Here is a 17,693-nt window from a genome sequence, read left to right as displayed (position 1 = left end):
TCATGCAAGTTTCTCTCTCCTTCTCAGTTTTTCAATACTGCTATGGGTAACAGGACTGTTACTTGCTTCCTACGTAGGGTAGGGTCAGCGTCATTGAACAGGCAGCATGCACACCATGATTGCTTTGTGGTCATGCCACCACCGAGCTTTCCGCTGCAGCCGTCTCGGCTTCTGGCTTCACGTAAACGCCAGGCTTCCAGCATTTCCTTCTCCTGTTTGAAGCAGTTCTGTGCTTCGCTGGATCTTTGGTCTGCTTCAGCTCCGCCTCCTTCAGGTGTTCTACTCACAGGTGGCCTCCTTTTTCTGAGCCTGTCTTCCTCTTGCTCTCTTTCCTCTTCCTTTGGCGTGACCTCCCTCTTCAACGTACTCATCACAGTTAATTGGAGATTTTGATTTAAAGAGACAAGTACTCTTTCTTTCTAGTAATGGAATAAATTCACTTTTTCTTCATCCCAGTCTTGGAATGTGTAAGTATTTTGTATATAAGATAGTCTCATATATGCTATCATGTGGAGGCCATTGGGAAGTTTCCCACAGGAACGGGAATCCTTGTCCCCAAAGGGGGCGTCACTCCCAGTGAGGTCCCACTTGCCTCGACCCATAGGAACGGTGCTGCAGAGCAGGCTCCCCTCCCTAGCCTCACAGGCGAGAAGGGACGAATTCCCTCAATTCGTCACCTACCCTTCCCCTTATGTTCGTGGCTTCCCCTTCTCCTTTTAGAAGGTAACTTTGTGTCTCTGTTGTTTGAAGGTGCGGTTTTGTTCTCTGGGTCTGGAGATCTGATGTCTCCACAGAAGGGACGAATTTGACTCGATTCCTCACACAGCGCAGGACATTTACAATGCTGCAACTTGGTCCTCCCCCCATACATTTTCAAAACATTAATGTTTAGACTCCCTTTCGCGTCAGGACGCTCTGTTTGAAAGAGTGGTTCTTCCCAACATTATGGGACAAAATAAAGTCTTGAGTATTCACTTTTCCCACCTCCATCACAAGTACTGCTATGGAAGTCTATCTAAGAAGAGCAATCCTTGGGAGGAGACAAACCAATAGAACAGGCTACTTACCCATGGTAATGTTCTTTCTGATGGATGTTCCTCCCATGGATTCCTCATCAACCTCCCAGTCTATCCCGCTCACTATGAGCAAATTCGAATTCCTTCTCTCTTTCAATGCCTATATAAGGTTACGTTACAAAAACGGCTGAGCACGGGGAGAAGAAAAACAAGCTACTGAGGCAACAGCGTGAGGTGCATTGTATTTATACTATCATCTGATGCGGGAATGGACACCGTCGAGGGACATTGACGCTTATGCCGTACACCGCCCCCTGCTATTGAGATTGTTTTCCGAGATCTGCAAAGCAAGAAACTGATATCTCAGATGAGGAATCCGTAGGAGGAACATTCATCAGAAAGACCATTACCATGGGTAAGTAATTTGTTCACCTACCATATAGGAGGTATATTTATGGTTGTTGCCTGGTACCACTGCAGTTAGTTTGACCATGGTGAAAGGATTCCAGAGGTTAAATCACCCCATCTGTTTAGGAGGCAGTCTGTGGGTCTATCAGCACAGAGCAATGGTGATTGGTGCTTTTTAAAGCGATTTGGTAGAGGGCCTGCTGATCTATAATAGTTCCTTTCATCCTCTTCACCTTAGAACAAGCTTTGGGTTTGTAGTGAACATTGAGCTAGTGGGCACCCTACAACAGAAGCCATTTGTTGAAGGCAAAATCCTTTGTAGACTTTTTGGAGTCTGGTACTGCCTCATCATTGTTGTGCATTAGTTTTCTTTAACTTTAGTGTACATTGTAAAGGCATCACGGAGTAAGACACAGACAAAAGATCCAACTTTCTAATTGAAAGCTTTGTTTTTCTTATATGTCAGGATGGATTAAGGCCTAACTTGCCCTATACTAAGGTGGGATTTCCCTAGCTTAAGAAAACGAAGGATAGTCTGCGTCAGTAAGTTCAAATAAAAAGTCTCTCTGTGTCCAAAACCTATACTTGCCCTCACAATGATCTGTATACAATGTGTAGGGATGTCAGTAGCAAAAGAAATATTGTTAAAAAATAAAGTTCCAATTCTTCCAACTATTGTGTCGTGACTTGCCGCGTAGTGAAGAGTAATGGACCTCTGTCCACAAATCACCCACAGGGATGAGTAAAGTAACTCCCTATGCGAGCTTTGAGGCCACAGGTGTTTTGTTTCTTCGTCGGATCAGATGACGCCCTGGACCCCGGAGGCTGTTAAAGGGAAGGTAAGATTAGCACAGGCAGACACAATACTGGGATATGCAGAAACGTGTATAAATCTCTTACCTAAAACCCAACCGGGATGATTCTGGGGTGCCGGGGGCCTGGTGCGAGGGAGAGCCGTAGGTCTGGACAGCCGTGTCAACCGTAACCCAGATGGTAATGGCTGGTTGTGACTAGGTGAGCACCTGAGTTTGCCACTTAGCGCCAGTGGCCAAAATCGTAGAGTCAAGAAAGGGTGATCCGTAAGCAATCCGTTAATCAAAAGCCGAGGGTCCAAAGTAACAATATCCGTGCAACAAGATCCGAGGAGTCAGCAAGCCAGTCCGTAATCCGTAAGCCAAGGTCCAAAAATCCGTTGTATCCAGGTATCGTGAATGCTGCAAAAGCCGAACAGAGTCGTGGAACAGCTGTGAAGCGGTGATGGAACTCGAACTTCCCGGTTTTATGCGTGCCGGCTCTTGATCACGTGAGCGGGATTCTGGGCACGTGATCGGGAGAGCGCCGCGGAACCAGGAAGTAAACGCAGTCGGGTGTTCCAGCTTGAACGTAGTCTCCATGGGAGTTGCCAATGGTAACGAGGCAACAAACCGGGTCGGACCTTCCGCACTGCCCGCCCTCGTTGACCATGGCGACTCCCTCGCACCCTAGGTATGGAAATGTCCCGGGAGGTGGTCTGCAACCCAGGGACAGTACCTGTGTGTGCTGGTGTGACGGTGCATGGTGGCGGGACTGGTTTGTGTATGACAGAGCCCCCCCTCAATGGCCCACGACCACGTGGGCAGGAAGGGTGATCCCGGTGGAAACGTGAAACAAGCCTCGGGGCATGGACGTCCCCAGCAGGAACCCAACAGCGCTCCTCGGGGCCAAAACCCACCCAGTCAACAAGATACTGGAGCCCACCCCTGACAAAGCGAGAACCCAAGACAGCAGAAACCTCATATTCCACGGAGTCACCCACCGCCACCGGGCCAGGCGTAGACCGGAGACGTGTAGGTGCCGGACAGGACTTCAACAAAGAGGTGTGGAATACGGGGTGTATGCGCCAGGAAGCAGGGACTGCGAGTCGGTAGGCTACAGGGTTGATCACAGCAGTAATCTTATATGGGCCCACAAAACGGGGTAAAAGTTTGCGACACCCAGGCAGCCTAAGATGACGAGAAGAGAGCCAAACCCTGTCCCCCACAACATAGGAAGGTGCTACCGCCCTCCTTCTATCCGCCATGGCCTTCGTGGATTCCCGGGCCTCCTGGAGATGAGTAAGGGTCCGAGCCTGAACAGCCGATAGGTCGCGGGCACAGGCGACAGCAGCAGGGTTGTCAGAGGGAGCTAGGTCCGGGATAGGTAAGGTGCGGGGATGCTGGCCATACAATACAAAAAAGGGGGAAGAGCCAGTGGAGGAATGTGTGGAGTTGTTATACGAAAACTCAGCAAGATGTAGTAAACCGAGCCAGGATTGCTGGTGTTGCAGAATCAAACAACGTAGATATTGTTCCATGGCCTGGTTCACCCTCTCAGTCTGGCCGTCCGTCTCCGGGTGGTAAGCGGAGGAAAAGCGGGAATCTATACCCAGGAGAGCCGTAAGAGCTCGCCAGAACCGAGAAGTGAACTGGGGCCCCCTATCCGAAATAATAATCGTGGGCAACCCAAAGAAACAAAAGACCGATTTAAAGAAGAGATCGGCCAAAGCTGGGGCAGAAGGGATGCCAGAACAAGGAATGAAGCGAGCCATTTTGGAAAACGAATCGACCACCACCCATATGGTGTCGAAACCCTTTGTCCGGGGTAGGTCGGTTACGAAATCCATGGAAACCGTGTGCCAAGGCCTGGGGGGTACAGGTAACGGAAGTAGAAGCCCCAGTGGACGCCCCCTACGATGCTTACACTGGGCACATATAGCACAGGTGTTAACATACCCTTCAACGTCGTGTTTCATGGAGGGCCACCAACACCAACGCCTGAGCATGTCCAACGTGCGTTTCTGTCCTGGATGACCATTGATGGCGCTATCGTGGGACCATTTCAGAGCAAGGTTACGAGTGTCGGTAGAAGGCAACCACAACCTGTTTCGGATATAGGGCAACCCTTCATGAAACTCTGGATCCCACTCGGTGACCTGATCGGGATGTTGTGAAACCCATGTGCGAAGTGAGTCCAATAGAGATAAAGGAGGGGTGCAAAGGCAAATAACATGTTGGTTTAACAGGGTTTCTGGAAACACAGGTAAGGATACCCCACCCGGAGAGCGAGACAATGCGTCCGCTTTCCCATGGGACAGACCGGAACGATGTTTGACCTGGAAGTCAAAGGCCGCAAAGAATAAATGCCACCGCACCTGCCGACTGTTAATACATTTGAGCGAGGCCAGATCCTGGAGGTTGCGGTGGTCGGTGAACACCATGACTGTGTGCTTCGCTCCCAACAAATGATGCCGCCAGACCAAGAAAGCATCTTTGATGGCGAGCAATTCTTTCTCCGTGACAGTGTAATGTAGTTCCGTAACAGAGAATTTCCGAGAATGAAATGCCACTGGATGCAATTGACCCGAATGAGGGCAACGTTGGGACAGGACTGCCCCGAGAGCAAAAGAGGACGCATCGGCCTCCACAATAAACGGGAGTTCTGGGTCGGGATGTTTCAGGACAGGGGCAGTAGTAAATGCAGACTTTAAGGCGTCAAAAGCAGCCTGGTGTTCATCCAACCAAACAAAAGGCGATTTGGGGCTGGTTAGGGCTGTAAGAGGAGCTACCAGAGATGAGAAGTCTTGGATGAAACGCCTATAGAAATTCGAGAACCCAAGGAATGATTGCAAGGACTTGAGATTGCCGGGTTTTGGCCAGTCCAAAACCGCACGGATTTTGGACTGGTTCATGGCCAAACCCCCAGGTGTAATGTGGAATCCCAAGAAATCAACGCTTTCAGTATGAAACAGGCATTTCTCAGGTTTGGCGTAGAGTGAGTGTTGGCGGAGACGGGACAGTACTTCGCGGACGTGTACTATATGTTCTTTTATGTCCTGTGAGTATATGAGAATGTCGTCAAGGTATACTGCCACGCATACGTCCAACAGATCATGAAATACCTCGTTCATGAAACGTTGGAAGGTAGCAGGGGCGTTACAAAGCCCAAAGGGCATGACCATGTATTCGAATAATCCGTAACGTGTGCAGAAAGCCGTCTTCCACTCGTCCCCGGAGCGGATCCTGACCAGGTTGTAGGCTCCGCGGAGATCGAGTTTTGTAAATATGGTAGCGTGGCTTAACCTGTCCAGTAAGGGAGTGATCAAGGGTATTGGGTATCGATTTTTTAAGGTGATGGAATTAAGTCGGCGGTAGTCCACACAAGGACGCAGATCGCCCTCCTTTTTTGGGACAAAGAATATTGGGCTAGCAGCCGGGGAGGTGGAGGGACGTATATGACCGACCTTCAATGCAACCTGTATATAATCCTTTAATGCCTGTTCTTCTGATGGAGATAAGGAGTAGATGCGGCCTGAGGGAATCACGGAATCAGGAATTAGGTCTATGGGGCAGTCATAAGGTCGGTGTGGTGGTAGCACCTCCGAGGAACCTTTGTCGAATACCTCACGGAAATCGTTGTAATCCGCAGGGAAACCAACGGCAACAGCCCCCACTACATGGGGTTCGAGAGCCATAGGGATATCCTCTTGCAGAGTGAGCTGTGCTATGCCCCCTAGGGCCCGTGGGGGGAATTCAGCGTCATCAGGTGCGGTGAGACAAAAATTCTGGCATGTCTCAGATTCGAAATGGACTTGCCCCGACTTCCAGTCAATCAAGGGGTTATGTAGATGTAACCAAGGAAGACCCAAGATGATACCAAACTGTGGCATCGTAATCAAATCGAAGGTGATGGTTTCCTGATGCGTGTCTTGTATTGTGAGGGTGATGGGGGCGGTTTGTTGCTTTATAGGGCCTGATATCAGTGCGGTACCATCTACTGCTTGTACCGGCTCAGGATGTTGCTTGGAGATCAGAGGTAAGTTTAAGGATCTGGCCAAAGTTATATCAATATAATTGCCCGTGGCGCCTGAATCGATGTAAATCGAGATAGCATGAGATATGTCGGGTGTAGGGTTAAGCATGGCCTGTACCAACACTGGTCTGATTCTGCCAAAAGCGGGGTTCCTATCCGGGGAAATGGGAACATTGCTCGATCCAGTCCCCGGATCTAGGGTCGAGCATTCGGAAAAACCGGATTCTTGAGTTTAGGGCGTCGGGGACATGATTTTACGAAATGGCCAAGTAGACCACAGTAAAAACAGGCATGGTCAGTTCTTCTGCGTTCCCTTTCTGATTGCGTGATGGGACTGCGAATGCCACCTATTTGCATGGGTTCAATGCCTGTACCAGAGAAAGAGGAGGGTGGAGTGGCAAGGGGGATTCCTGTTTCAGACCGACGTTCGGAACGTCTTGCGTCGATTTGTAATGCGAGATCCACTAACTCAGTGTGGGTCGTGGGCAAAGATGGAACCACAGCCATAGCGTCCTTCATGGTGTTATTAAGCCCCCTATAGAAAACGACCGCCCTCTTTGGTTCAGGCCAGGATGTCTCAGCGACTAATTGATTAAAACGAGCTATGTATTCGAGGAGGGTATTCTTCCCTTGAGTCAGATCTAACAGCTCGAGGTCCCGAGACTGGGCTTTGTGACGCGTGTCGAACACACGGGACAATTCTGTGACTAGTAGGTCAAAATCGTATAGGACGGGGTTGTCGTTCTCCAACAAAAGGTTGGCCCATTCTGCCGCGGTGCCGGCCAGGTGGGACAAGGTGAAAGCTGCTTTAGTGGTGGCGTCAGGGAAAGCCTGAGGTCTACAGAGGAAATGCAGTTTACACTGGTTTACGAATGTGCGAAACTTTCTGGGGTCACCGTGGAACCTTTCTGGGGCAGCCAAAGGAAAGGGCGTGGACATGAGTATTGGAACCTGAGGTGCGGCAGGAGCAGTAGGAGGCTGTTGAGCAGTTGGGGGTTGTGCTGCAGCAGCAGCTTCCCCGAACTCAGCATCAGCGGGCAAGGGGTGTTGTGTGCTCTGTATCAGATCTAATCTCTGGTGTATCGTAGCAGTAGCGGCAACCATATCTGCTCTTAGTAATGTGAGTGCCTGTACCAAGGCAGCCACGGGGTCCTCCGATTCCATACTCTCCACGACGCAACGGCTTCACAGTCTGTCGTGACTTGCCGCGTAGTGAAGAGTAATGGACCTCTGTCCACAAATCACCCACAGGGATGAGTAAAGTAACTCCCTATGCGAGCTTTGAGGCCACAGGTGTTTTGTTTCTTCGTCGGATCAGATGACGCCCTGGACCCCGGAGGCTGTTAAAGGGAAGGTAAGATTAGCACAGGCAGACACAATACTGGGATATGCAGAAACGTGTATAAATCTCTTACCTAAAACCCAACCGGGATGATTCTGGGGTGCCGGGGGCCTGGTGCGAGGGAGAGCCGTATGTCTGGACAGCCGTGTCAACCGTAACCCAGATGGTAATGGCTGGTTGTGACTAGGTGAGCACCTGAGTTTGCCACTTAGCGCCAGTGGCCAAAATCGTAGAGTCAAGAAAGGGTGATCCGTAAGCAATCCGTTAATCAAAAGCCGAGGGTCCAAAGTAACAATATCCGTGCAACAAGATCCGAGGAGTCAGCAAGCCAGTCCGTAATCCGTAAGCCAAGGTCCAAAAATCCGTTGTATCCAGGTATCGTGAATGCTGCAAAAGCCGAACAGAGTCGTGGAACAGCTGTGAAGCGGTGATGGAACTCGAACTTCCCGGTTTTATGCGTGCCGGCTCTTGATCACGTGAGCGGGATTCTGGGCACGTGATCGGGAGAGCGCCGCGGAACCAGGAAGTAAACGCAGTCGGGTGTTCCAGCTTGAACGTAGTCTCCATGGGAGTTGCCAATGGTAACGAGGCAACAAACCGGGTCGGACCTTCCGCACTGCCCGCCCTCGTTGACCATGGCGACTCCCTCGCACCCTAGGTATGGAAATGTCCCGGGAGGTGGTCTGCAACCCAGGGACAGTACCTGTGTGTGCTGGTGTGACGGTGCATGGTGGCGGGACTGGTTTGTGTATGACATATTGGCTTAGACCTAGATCTCCCTGCCTCAAGTTCAGGACAGTCCCAGACATCAGGGTTTACTTCCCCCAAGAGTTCATCGCAGTTCACAACTTTTCAGGGTTCCCGTCCCCAAGAGTATAAATCCTTCAACTTGAAAAGGAGGAAGAAATATAAACCAGTACCAATTCAAATCTTTGTCATCTAGGTTTTCCTCTTGTTAGATTTCCGGGGTTGCCTTCCCCAACAGTTCGTATCTTCCAACTTTCAGAAACAATATCAGTTCAAATCTTTCAGCTTTCAAAACAATATCAGTTCAAATCTTTAGTCATCCCGGTTTTTCAATAATTCACATTTAGGGCTTATTTCAACGACTGTGGCAGAACACCCACTTATTTATAGGCATAGGGTTTGAGCTGCACGGTCCACCCATTATAGGTCACGCAACCAATGTCCGTGTGCACTTGATAGTTGCAAAACATAAACTTCTTCTTTACCTTTGTTTTCCTTGGCTTTTCCCAAGTAGGGGTCTCTCTGTCTAGGCGCAGTTGTCGGACCACATGGTCCACCCATTACAGGTCACACAACTGATACCCCTGTGCACTTCAATATGCTTTCTGTATTCCTCTGGCTTTTACCAAAACATGTTTTCTCTCTCTTAACCTGTGGTTCCTCAGATTCTTTTATCCTTGGCCAGTACTCCATTTCACATCTCATATCTTTTGAAACAATCTTTTAACTTTCATTTCCAGCTTTCTGGCTTTGCCACCACTTGTGTCTCACACCTCTCCTTCCCTGGTAATTCCCATCAATACCACCTTGCTTCTATTTACTTCATAAGTGTTCATTATGTGGCTTTGTTTTATACAGCATCTAAATATATTCTTACTGTCTTTCAGTCACTTTGTTATTCAATGGTACATGTTTCAACTTTCAAAAATACTTTTGATAGCTTGCAGCTTGTTCGTTATTCAAATATACTGGCTTTGGCCTTCCACAATACTTATTGCAGCTCTTAGCTTGTTCAGTATTCATAAACGTTTGTTTCCAAACCCCGGAGCGCCCCGGTATGAGTGTTCCTTCTTGTCACTCACCAGTGTTGTACGTTGGCTCTTTTGGGTTTCCTGGCTTCGCTACTCAGCTTTGCTTCGCCTTCCTGTCGCGGTAACTACAACGAGCAGCGTTTGCCATCCTGGAATGTTGTAGGTGTAGCTCTGCTCTTCCCAAGTGGAAGCTACCGAGAGCACCACTCGCATGCGCGAGACTTCCAATGATCAGGAGACTTCAGTGCTCCACAGCTCCTGCTGTGAGCACCTGGCAGGGAGAACAGCAGGGCCTCAGACCCTTCCATGGCCAGCCTTGGCTCTGGCATCTCTTCTGCACTCCTGCTCTGCATGGTTTATTTTGAGCCTGTTCCTCTCCTGCCTGTTTAACTTCCGCAGACTGCATCCTTTTCTCCATGCCATCTCTCTCCTTGTGTTGGACGGTTAACCTTTTTATACACCTGGGACTTGGCAAATGACTGCGGGTGTGAGTCTTAACTTTGATTGCCTGACCATTATGAAACCCTTTAGCTGGACATGCCTGGCTATAACTGAACTCCTCCAAGGGCCTTCTACCTCATCTCAGTACCAAAGTGGTGTTCAAGGAAGTTTGAATGAATGGAAGTGTGCATAACTCTGGGTTGTATATTTCTCCTTTTGGTATTACACTGATATTTGTATATATTAACAAGAGGAGGCTGATGTGTTGACCGTGGCCGAAATGAGGGTGTGTCCTCCTAGTTTGTCTCTTCCTTGTGACCGTATAAAAATTGCATTTCGGAGAGCCATTTGGAAAGGAAGAAATGGGGAAAGGTTGACAGTAACCTATAAAGGCGGTGTGGATAGAAGGTTCATCATGAAAAGGTGATGGGGGTACCATGTCTCACCCAAGGATGTCCTTTCCCCATCCCCAGGTGATCCTCCCTCGCATATGCACCGACAGGGTCGTGATCAAAGAGCGATGGCCTTTGCCTGGCCACCTGAGCAGAGAATGCTGGGACAAAAGTGAGGATGCCCTCAGGTTCCTCACAACATATAGAGAGCTTGGCTGGTCAGGACCTGATGTGAAACTAGGGTATATCTGTCTTCGTCTGGAGGTCTAATGCCCAAGAAGTCATATAAGTGTGTTTAAAAGGAATTGTTGATTTAAATTAATGTGTTTTAGTTCCGAGGAATAATTTCACATATCTGAAAATTATAAATTACATCCACAAAAACATTTCAATATAACATAAACAATTTAATTTCATATTATAGTTCACAAAACCTAAATTACAACATTACAAATCATATATTTAACTTAATAGTAAAACTTCATCCTTAAAATCAATCATCTCATTTCACAATCCATTAAAAACTGAAGTACTGTTATATAATCGTTATCCAGGTATTTCATTTACTGCTTAACTATTAAATTTCATTAACATACCTGTAATACTGTAATTTCTCAGATTAAGAGCCAATCATATCTTTTCATTCAGTTCGCCCAGTGTTATTTTCATCACTTCCCATATGTTGTAAAGTGCAATCATTAATGAAACATTCAAATTAAGACAGTACTTCCAGAAAGCACCATCACTCATGGAATGTACATTATATACAAATTGAGCAAGTAATTGTATATACAGGTGTTTCAAGGTCATACATGAGGTCATAATGTGTTCAACCGTTATCTCTAGCGACTACCATTGAGGCCTTGCTCCTGTGTATAGCAAATGCTCTAGTCCATCTCAGTCTTGAGTACCATTCTGTAACATATCTGGCTGTTATGTCCATTGTCTTATTTGGGTGTATTGAAAATCCTCGAAGACTTCAGTTTTGTATTCCACCAAAGTTTTAATTTTGCTCTTGATTTAAAGTTGGCCCAGTCATGATAAACCTCTTAGACTGCCAGTGTTTAAAAGGGTCTAAGTGACAACAGGGGTTTTGAGAGGAATCAGATTTTTGCATAATGGGTTAAGGTGGGAAATGTGGCATTAAGTTTAAATTTTCATTTTCGCATATCCCAACTCTGCAAGATCACTCAAGCACCCAGCCCACCCCCTGGCTGGAAGATGTGGGTCCGAAGGTACTGAGATATAGGATTGTTCTAAATTGTGGCATTTTGTCTAAGAAAAGGAATCTTAAGCTATTGAAACCAAAGCTCAGTTGCACAGCCAAGAAAAATATACAGAGATCTGGCTCTCCCAATTCCCAGTTGAATCTAGTAGCCATAAGGGTCTTTGAGGCAATCATTTGCATACCTCTACCCCAGATAAAGTTGAAGCTTATTCCATCAAACTCTTGGATGTGCAGTTAAGAAAAAGAAGTTCAAAGAGATAAAGTTTAAAGAAACTTGGGCACAATATTCTTTTTAACAATCGTGCGTGTCAGCGAGAAAATCGTTTGGGATTTCCACTGAGGAACGTTTCTCTAGATTCCTAAAACAAGTTTTGTCCCATGAAAGGGTTACCAATTTTGGACTGTCTGAATGTATTCTTGGAAGGAGGTGATTGTTAAAAAAGTTGATTTATTGTAATTAAACTTGTACACAGTGTCATAGATTGCTTCAATAACTCCCAGAATCCAAACGATGGCTCGTGGGTTTTTACTCTCAAAATTGGTAAAAATTACTGATGGCTTCCCTATGTTGACCTCCCACGGGCTCCCTTCTCCCGTACCCAGTATTCCCTGATCCTAGGTTTGGCAATTAGTGATCAGTGATTGCTATTATCTAAATGCTAGATATAGGTGAGGACCTAAAGGCCAAAGCCTTATCTATCTTACTACTTCTGGGGTTCTTCTAAGGATTCCCTATCCTAACACTCCCCAGGTTGGCTGAAAAGCAATGGCGATTTTCTTGTGCCAGTAACAGGCACCCTGGCCTTTTCTCTAACTCACTCACTCCACACCCTTTGGCACTGGTTGCCTAGCTTTAACATAAAGGCTAGTGTCTGAGGTCTTTGCAAAAATGGGACACATTTATGATGGAGACCCAATACCTTACTGAATGGAAGCCAAGTAGTTGGTGGATGGCACAGACTTCCAAGAAGAATGTTATTCCGTGGATACTTTGGCCTCAAACTGACAGTTTAGCAGCAGCTTAGAGATGTCCGCTGAGCTTGATGTAACACCTGGTCCAATTCGGGCCCATCTAGTTAGGGCTATATGTTTGCCCCTGAGGGAAATAAAGATATAAAGACACATGCACTAGGGTAGGGAGAAACATATTTTATTTAATAGTTTTGTGTTTTAAATGCACTGACCTGGACTGTACCATCCAGACTACCATGGGGTTGGATGGAACGTAGGAAAGAAGAAATGAAAAGAAAAAGAACAAACACAGAGCCTCCCCTGCTCTGGAGTGGAATGGTAAGGGGGGGGGGGCATTAGGAAACAGTTGTGAAAGGACCGATGGTAATGCGAGAGAGAATAAGAAGCAGAAAACTGCTCTGTAGGGGGCCGTGGCTTATAGTGTCGCCCCAAGGGCCTAACAATTTCCTTGAACTGGGCCACTTATGCCAGGTGTGACCCGGCAACTACTGTGGGTCTGGACTGCGAACCCGGAGCTCCCTGGGCACCCACAGAGCCTTGCAAACTGATTGTGGTCCTGGTGGCCCAGATATAATGTGCCCAGCCTCAAAAAGCCCTCGGACCATGTGTGTGGGGTGCTCCACAGTGAATAGAAGATTTGCCCAATCTGTGCAGTATGTTTGGTGTGGCCTGAACCAGGCTACCCGGCCGTATCTCCTTATGGGATGTGAAAATGGGGAGGATGCTGAAGCCCAACCTGATCCACATTGCGGGCGTGCTTCAGAAAAGTCCTGGGGTGCTGCTCCCTCATGGTACAGGTGAAGAATGAATCTTCAGCCCGCCATCCTGAGTAAATTAGTGGGCCGCCCTTGTGCTGCAGAGAAATAAGGGGGTGGGCCATGGCAGTTGCGCACTGGAGCATAGCGTGGTGATGGTGGTGGCGTACCACCAGAAGAACGTGTGCCGCGGGTGGACTGGGCCGTTGGCCAATATCTGTTGCTGTGGGGTGCAGCGGTGTGCGACGGCCCCACAAGGACCTGGGACACAGTTTGAAAAACAGTAGCGAGCGCTGGACCACGGGGCGGTGAGTCAGTGCCTCACGGTGTGAACAGGGCACCGTTTGAGAGGAACTGTGCCTGAAATACACCCAAATCCTGTGCAGTGTGGTCTCACAAGCTGCTGACAACCTTCATTCAGTCGAAATTTGTGATTTGTTGCCCTAGTGGTGATAGCAAGGTTCAAAAGCTGACAAATTGCTAGAGAGGTTTATAGTATATAAAGCCATGATTCAATTATTGAGTCTGGCCATTGAGCAGCCTTCTGCCACACCACCTATGTAATTTTTCAAATGACATTCCTTTAGTTACAGACCTCTTATGCTCACTGGTACAGGCTCCCTCAGGGAAGCAGGAAAAGTCGTGCTTCCCTGGTGAGGCAGGGACAAAGGTAATCAGAGGGGACTAACTCTGCTTCCTCTGTCCCTGAAGAGATACCAAAACGAAAATCCTTTTAATTGGGGCTTGGCACGTTCTTCTGCTGTTGCCGTGGGGAGAGGGGGGCACTGTCCCTGCACTTCGAGGAGTGACGGCACACTATTTCTGAATCCTGAACTTGCAGGTTGTGCCACAAAGATATTGTCTCCCCTTACTCCAGCATCCTCCAGACCATCCTCCCTCCATCCTCATCCCTCTCTGGATCCACTCCTGTTGGAAAAGGTCTGGAAGCTTGCAGCAAATGGGGCAGTAGAACTTTTGCTCACCATGGAGAAGAGGGAAGGAATGGTACCCCCCTGTATGGTCTGGTGCCGAAGAAAGAAAGGAGCCTGGGTTGCAACTTAGATATGAGGATATTGAACCACTACGTGTGCAATTTCACAAAGGTAGAGGTTCATGAGCCTCAGATCCAAGATGGCGAGCACGCCCCACATCTTTCTTTAGCACCATAAAATACAAGGATTGCCACCTTTTACAAAGCCGGCACAAGCTCTATGGCCAACTCCTCCATGCCCTCGAGAGCCAGTGCTGGTTGGTGTGACTGGACCTTTAGGATACCTATTTTCCCTGTGCCAATTCTTCTAAAGACCTAGAAGTACCTGAGGTTTGCAGTTGAAAACACCTGTTGCCAGTTTGAGGTCCTTCCCTTCGGCCTATCCTCATCTGTAAAGGTTTTTACCAAACTGGTTATGGCCTCATGTCTCAAGAGGGACACGATTTCACTACTTTTCCTTCATGAACCATTGGTCATTCATGCCTACATGCCATATCTGTTGACAGCACATCTGCTACAAATCTTTCAGCTTGGGCTTCTCTTTAACCTTAAGAATTCTCAGACTGTTGTGCCAGTAACTCCAGTTCATAGCAGCAGTTCTGGACACTTGTGGTGGGAGGAGTGTGTAGTGGAGAGTAGTGTGAGGGTGTAGTGGAGGGTAGTGTGAGGAGGGTGTAGTGGAGAGCAGGTGGAAAGAGCCGAGAGGGAAGGGTAGTCGAGTTGCGAAATAATAGTAGGGTGTGGTGAGAGGCGAAAGTAGTAGGTAATCGAGCAGAAGGTAGCGAGAGAGAGCATTGGGGGAAGAAGGAGGGAGAGATAGAAGGGTGAAGCAGTGGGAAGAGAGTAGGAGGAACCAAAAGGAGATCGGGGTGATCAGAGCAAGGAAAATGAGGGCATGAGAGTGAAGAACAAGTAAAGCCCGGGCAATTGGAGGGCACCTATTTCAATTATAAAGATCATTGTTGTTTTTTGGGACCCCTGGATAGGATCCACCTAGAAAAGAACAGAAGGAGACATCTGCAGAAGGAGTTTGCCTTTCAGGCCATTCCAACCAGTCAGCTACTAGATGGATGGGTTACGTATCTGTAGTGGCCATCTGGGGATATAAGGACTCCTGGGCTAGGAAGGTGCGTGCACACGAGTGAGAGGGAGCGGTATGGTCCTTCGGGAGCCCCTTCTGAATCCCTTTCATAAACGCTTGAACTTTGTTCAAGAGTTGGTGTGTTCTTAATGCCGTCTGGGACACAAAGATGAAGAATCTTAGGGAGGAAGTAATCCATCAGAGCGTCAAATTACTTGCTTTTTGGTAATGTTGTTTCTGATAGTTTAGTCCTTCCTCCCACAGATTCTGCATCACCCTCCCAACCTACTCCTCATCTGGATAGCTCATGCACCAATATGTTCTGTGGTCCCTCGGTTGCTGTGCATGTAGTGGTAAACATGCAGACCTCTGGGCATGGGCAGAGGGTGCTTCATACATACTGTGCATGATATGTCCAGGATCCTCACTCAACAATGCTCAGAGGAGCCACACTGTGCCACCTGCTGGATAACAACGGTTTCCAAAGATCGTTCGAAGCAGGAGGATAAATCTAAGATGAGTAATATGTGGGAGAAAGAACATTACTGAAGGTAAGTGATTTGTTCTTCTACAACCTCAATTCTACTAGTAAGCATCAACCTTTTGCATTGCAAGAATCTCTGTACTGAGCAAAAACATTCAATTAGAAAACTGATAACTGGACAGTAATTAATTGTAATGTGCATTTGATCAATAGTGTGTCATTATGGTAGCTATGCATGCTGCCACAGTGTCGTGGGCCTTCCCGTAGGCATGGTAATCATCCCAATAAGCTCAGCTGTCGTAGACCATAATTTGCACAGTATTGTTGCTTCCGAAAATAAACCCGTTGCAGCCTTTGCAATTTGGAGAATGCCAGGTTTTTTGATTGGAATGAATACAAGTAGTATCCTTTGTACACATGAGCTGATGCAGACCTCAATCTAACTTAGTTTTATTAACTATACTAGTGACTAGAGCAGTAGCATAGCTTGGTAAACAACTAATAAACTCTGAGAACATTTCATATTTAGCAGTAATTTCTCATGTTTTTTGTTAATGTCTGTACTAAGCAATATACACATATTTTTTCCCCAATACTACATTGTTTTAAACCCCATGTTGATTGATGTGTGAGTAAATTAACCTTTCTTCTCCACAGTTTGTCTTTCATAACGTTAAGTTTAGGCAGCTCCAGAAGGAGAGATTCCAGATAAAGAATGATGGACAGGTCACCTGCCACTTCTCATTTATTCCTAAACTTAATGACACTCAATACTGCAAACCCTGGTTGCGAGCTGAGCCTTGCGAGGGCTATTTGGAACCAAGTGAGTACTTCAATTTCTTTATCTGCCATGGCTTTCTCTCTGTTCTGTTTTATAGATTTTAAATAGTAAGTGCCAAAACCATAGAACATTAAAAAAACGATTCTTACTGAGGTTTCTAATCCATGAAGTGCTAAATTGTCCAGCTACAACCAAAAATACATGTAGTGCAACACCCAAAGAGGTAAACAATGAAGTCTAGTTTCCATGCCATGTACTGAAGAATAATTTGTTTGAATTCACAATTGTGTTTTCAGTAATTACACTTGAATAAGGCATGTAATGGACTCCGCTCTTCCACAGATTCCTCATTTTAGAAATATCCTCCAGCCATCACATTGGCTTCAAAAACATTTTCAGCCATCTCTAGGCACACTGCAGCTCTGCATCATGGTCGCTGCTGAACATTTTTGGCACCCTTGACCCCAGATATGTGCTTCTGGATAGTATATACTGAGTCTGCTTCACCCACTGAAAATTTGACAGAGGGCATAGTGTGGCTTAACTGTCTCCTCAACTCCTTCATGTCATGACTGTGCCATTCCTAAACTCTGGACGTGACGTTGGTGACAGCAGTTCTGTTTTTCTGCACGCTGTTTTCGGAATAAGGCTCAGAATTTCAAAATGATTTCGACGTCCGTATGTCTGGGCTCAAACCTCCAGGTTTCAAGCACTATTGGGACTGCAGCTCGAAGATGTCCATCACGGACCCACACAACATCTTTGTGTAGTGTCTGGGAGTGGAGCATGATACAAAGCAATGCAGTTTCTGTTAGTCCATGAACATGAAGGCACTAGGGAGGCCACCCTCAAAGTCTCCGGCCAGGTCATTGCCACAATCGGAGAGTGCCCTGCCTTTCAATGTGGCAATAGTGGACCCGATCACAATGTTGTGGAAATGCTCATGCTCGATGTAGGTGGTTGATGGAGACCTGACAAAGAAATACAAACTGACTAGAGCGGACCTGCCTTTTCTTACAGTGCATCCAACAGCTGAAGGGCTGGTGGTCCATGCTGCAACCATAAATTAGAGACGTTCAAATTCAAACCTCCCTAAAGACAGGGAACCTACGAAAATAGAACCCTTTGGCATAAAAGGTTTTCACATCTGGGAGTATGACATTGAAAGCTATACATGTCTCTGGCGCCTTTGCAAGT

General features: G+C 47.2%; 1 protein-coding gene across 3 annotated transcripts in view; it reads left to right on the top strand.

The window, feature by feature from the left end:
- The window catches only part of OCRL (OCRL inositol polyphosphate-5-phosphatase), a 1,330,750-nt gene that overhangs the window by 845,000 nt on the left and 468,057 nt on the right, over window positions 1-17,693 (top strand). For all 3 annotated transcript variants that reach the window (XM_069612980.1, XM_069612981.1, XM_069612979.1), the window contains one exon: window positions 16,373-16,538. In XM_069612980.1, coding sequence (XP_069469081.1) covers window positions 16,373-16,538 — 166 coding nt within the window. The remainder of the gene's footprint in view (window positions 1-16,372; window positions 16,539-17,693) is intronic.

Source organism: Ambystoma mexicanum, chromosome 5p (genome assembly GCF_040938575.1).
Source record: "Ambystoma mexicanum isolate Mex_15411 chromosome 5p, UKY_AmexF1_1, whole genome shotgun sequence".
Classification (NCBI taxonomy): domain Eukaryota; kingdom Metazoa; phylum Chordata; class Amphibia; order Caudata; family Ambystomatidae; genus Ambystoma; species Ambystoma mexicanum.
The sequence above is the reverse complement of the archived record's forward strand: the minus strand, read 5'-3'. Positions and strand labels throughout refer to the sequence as shown.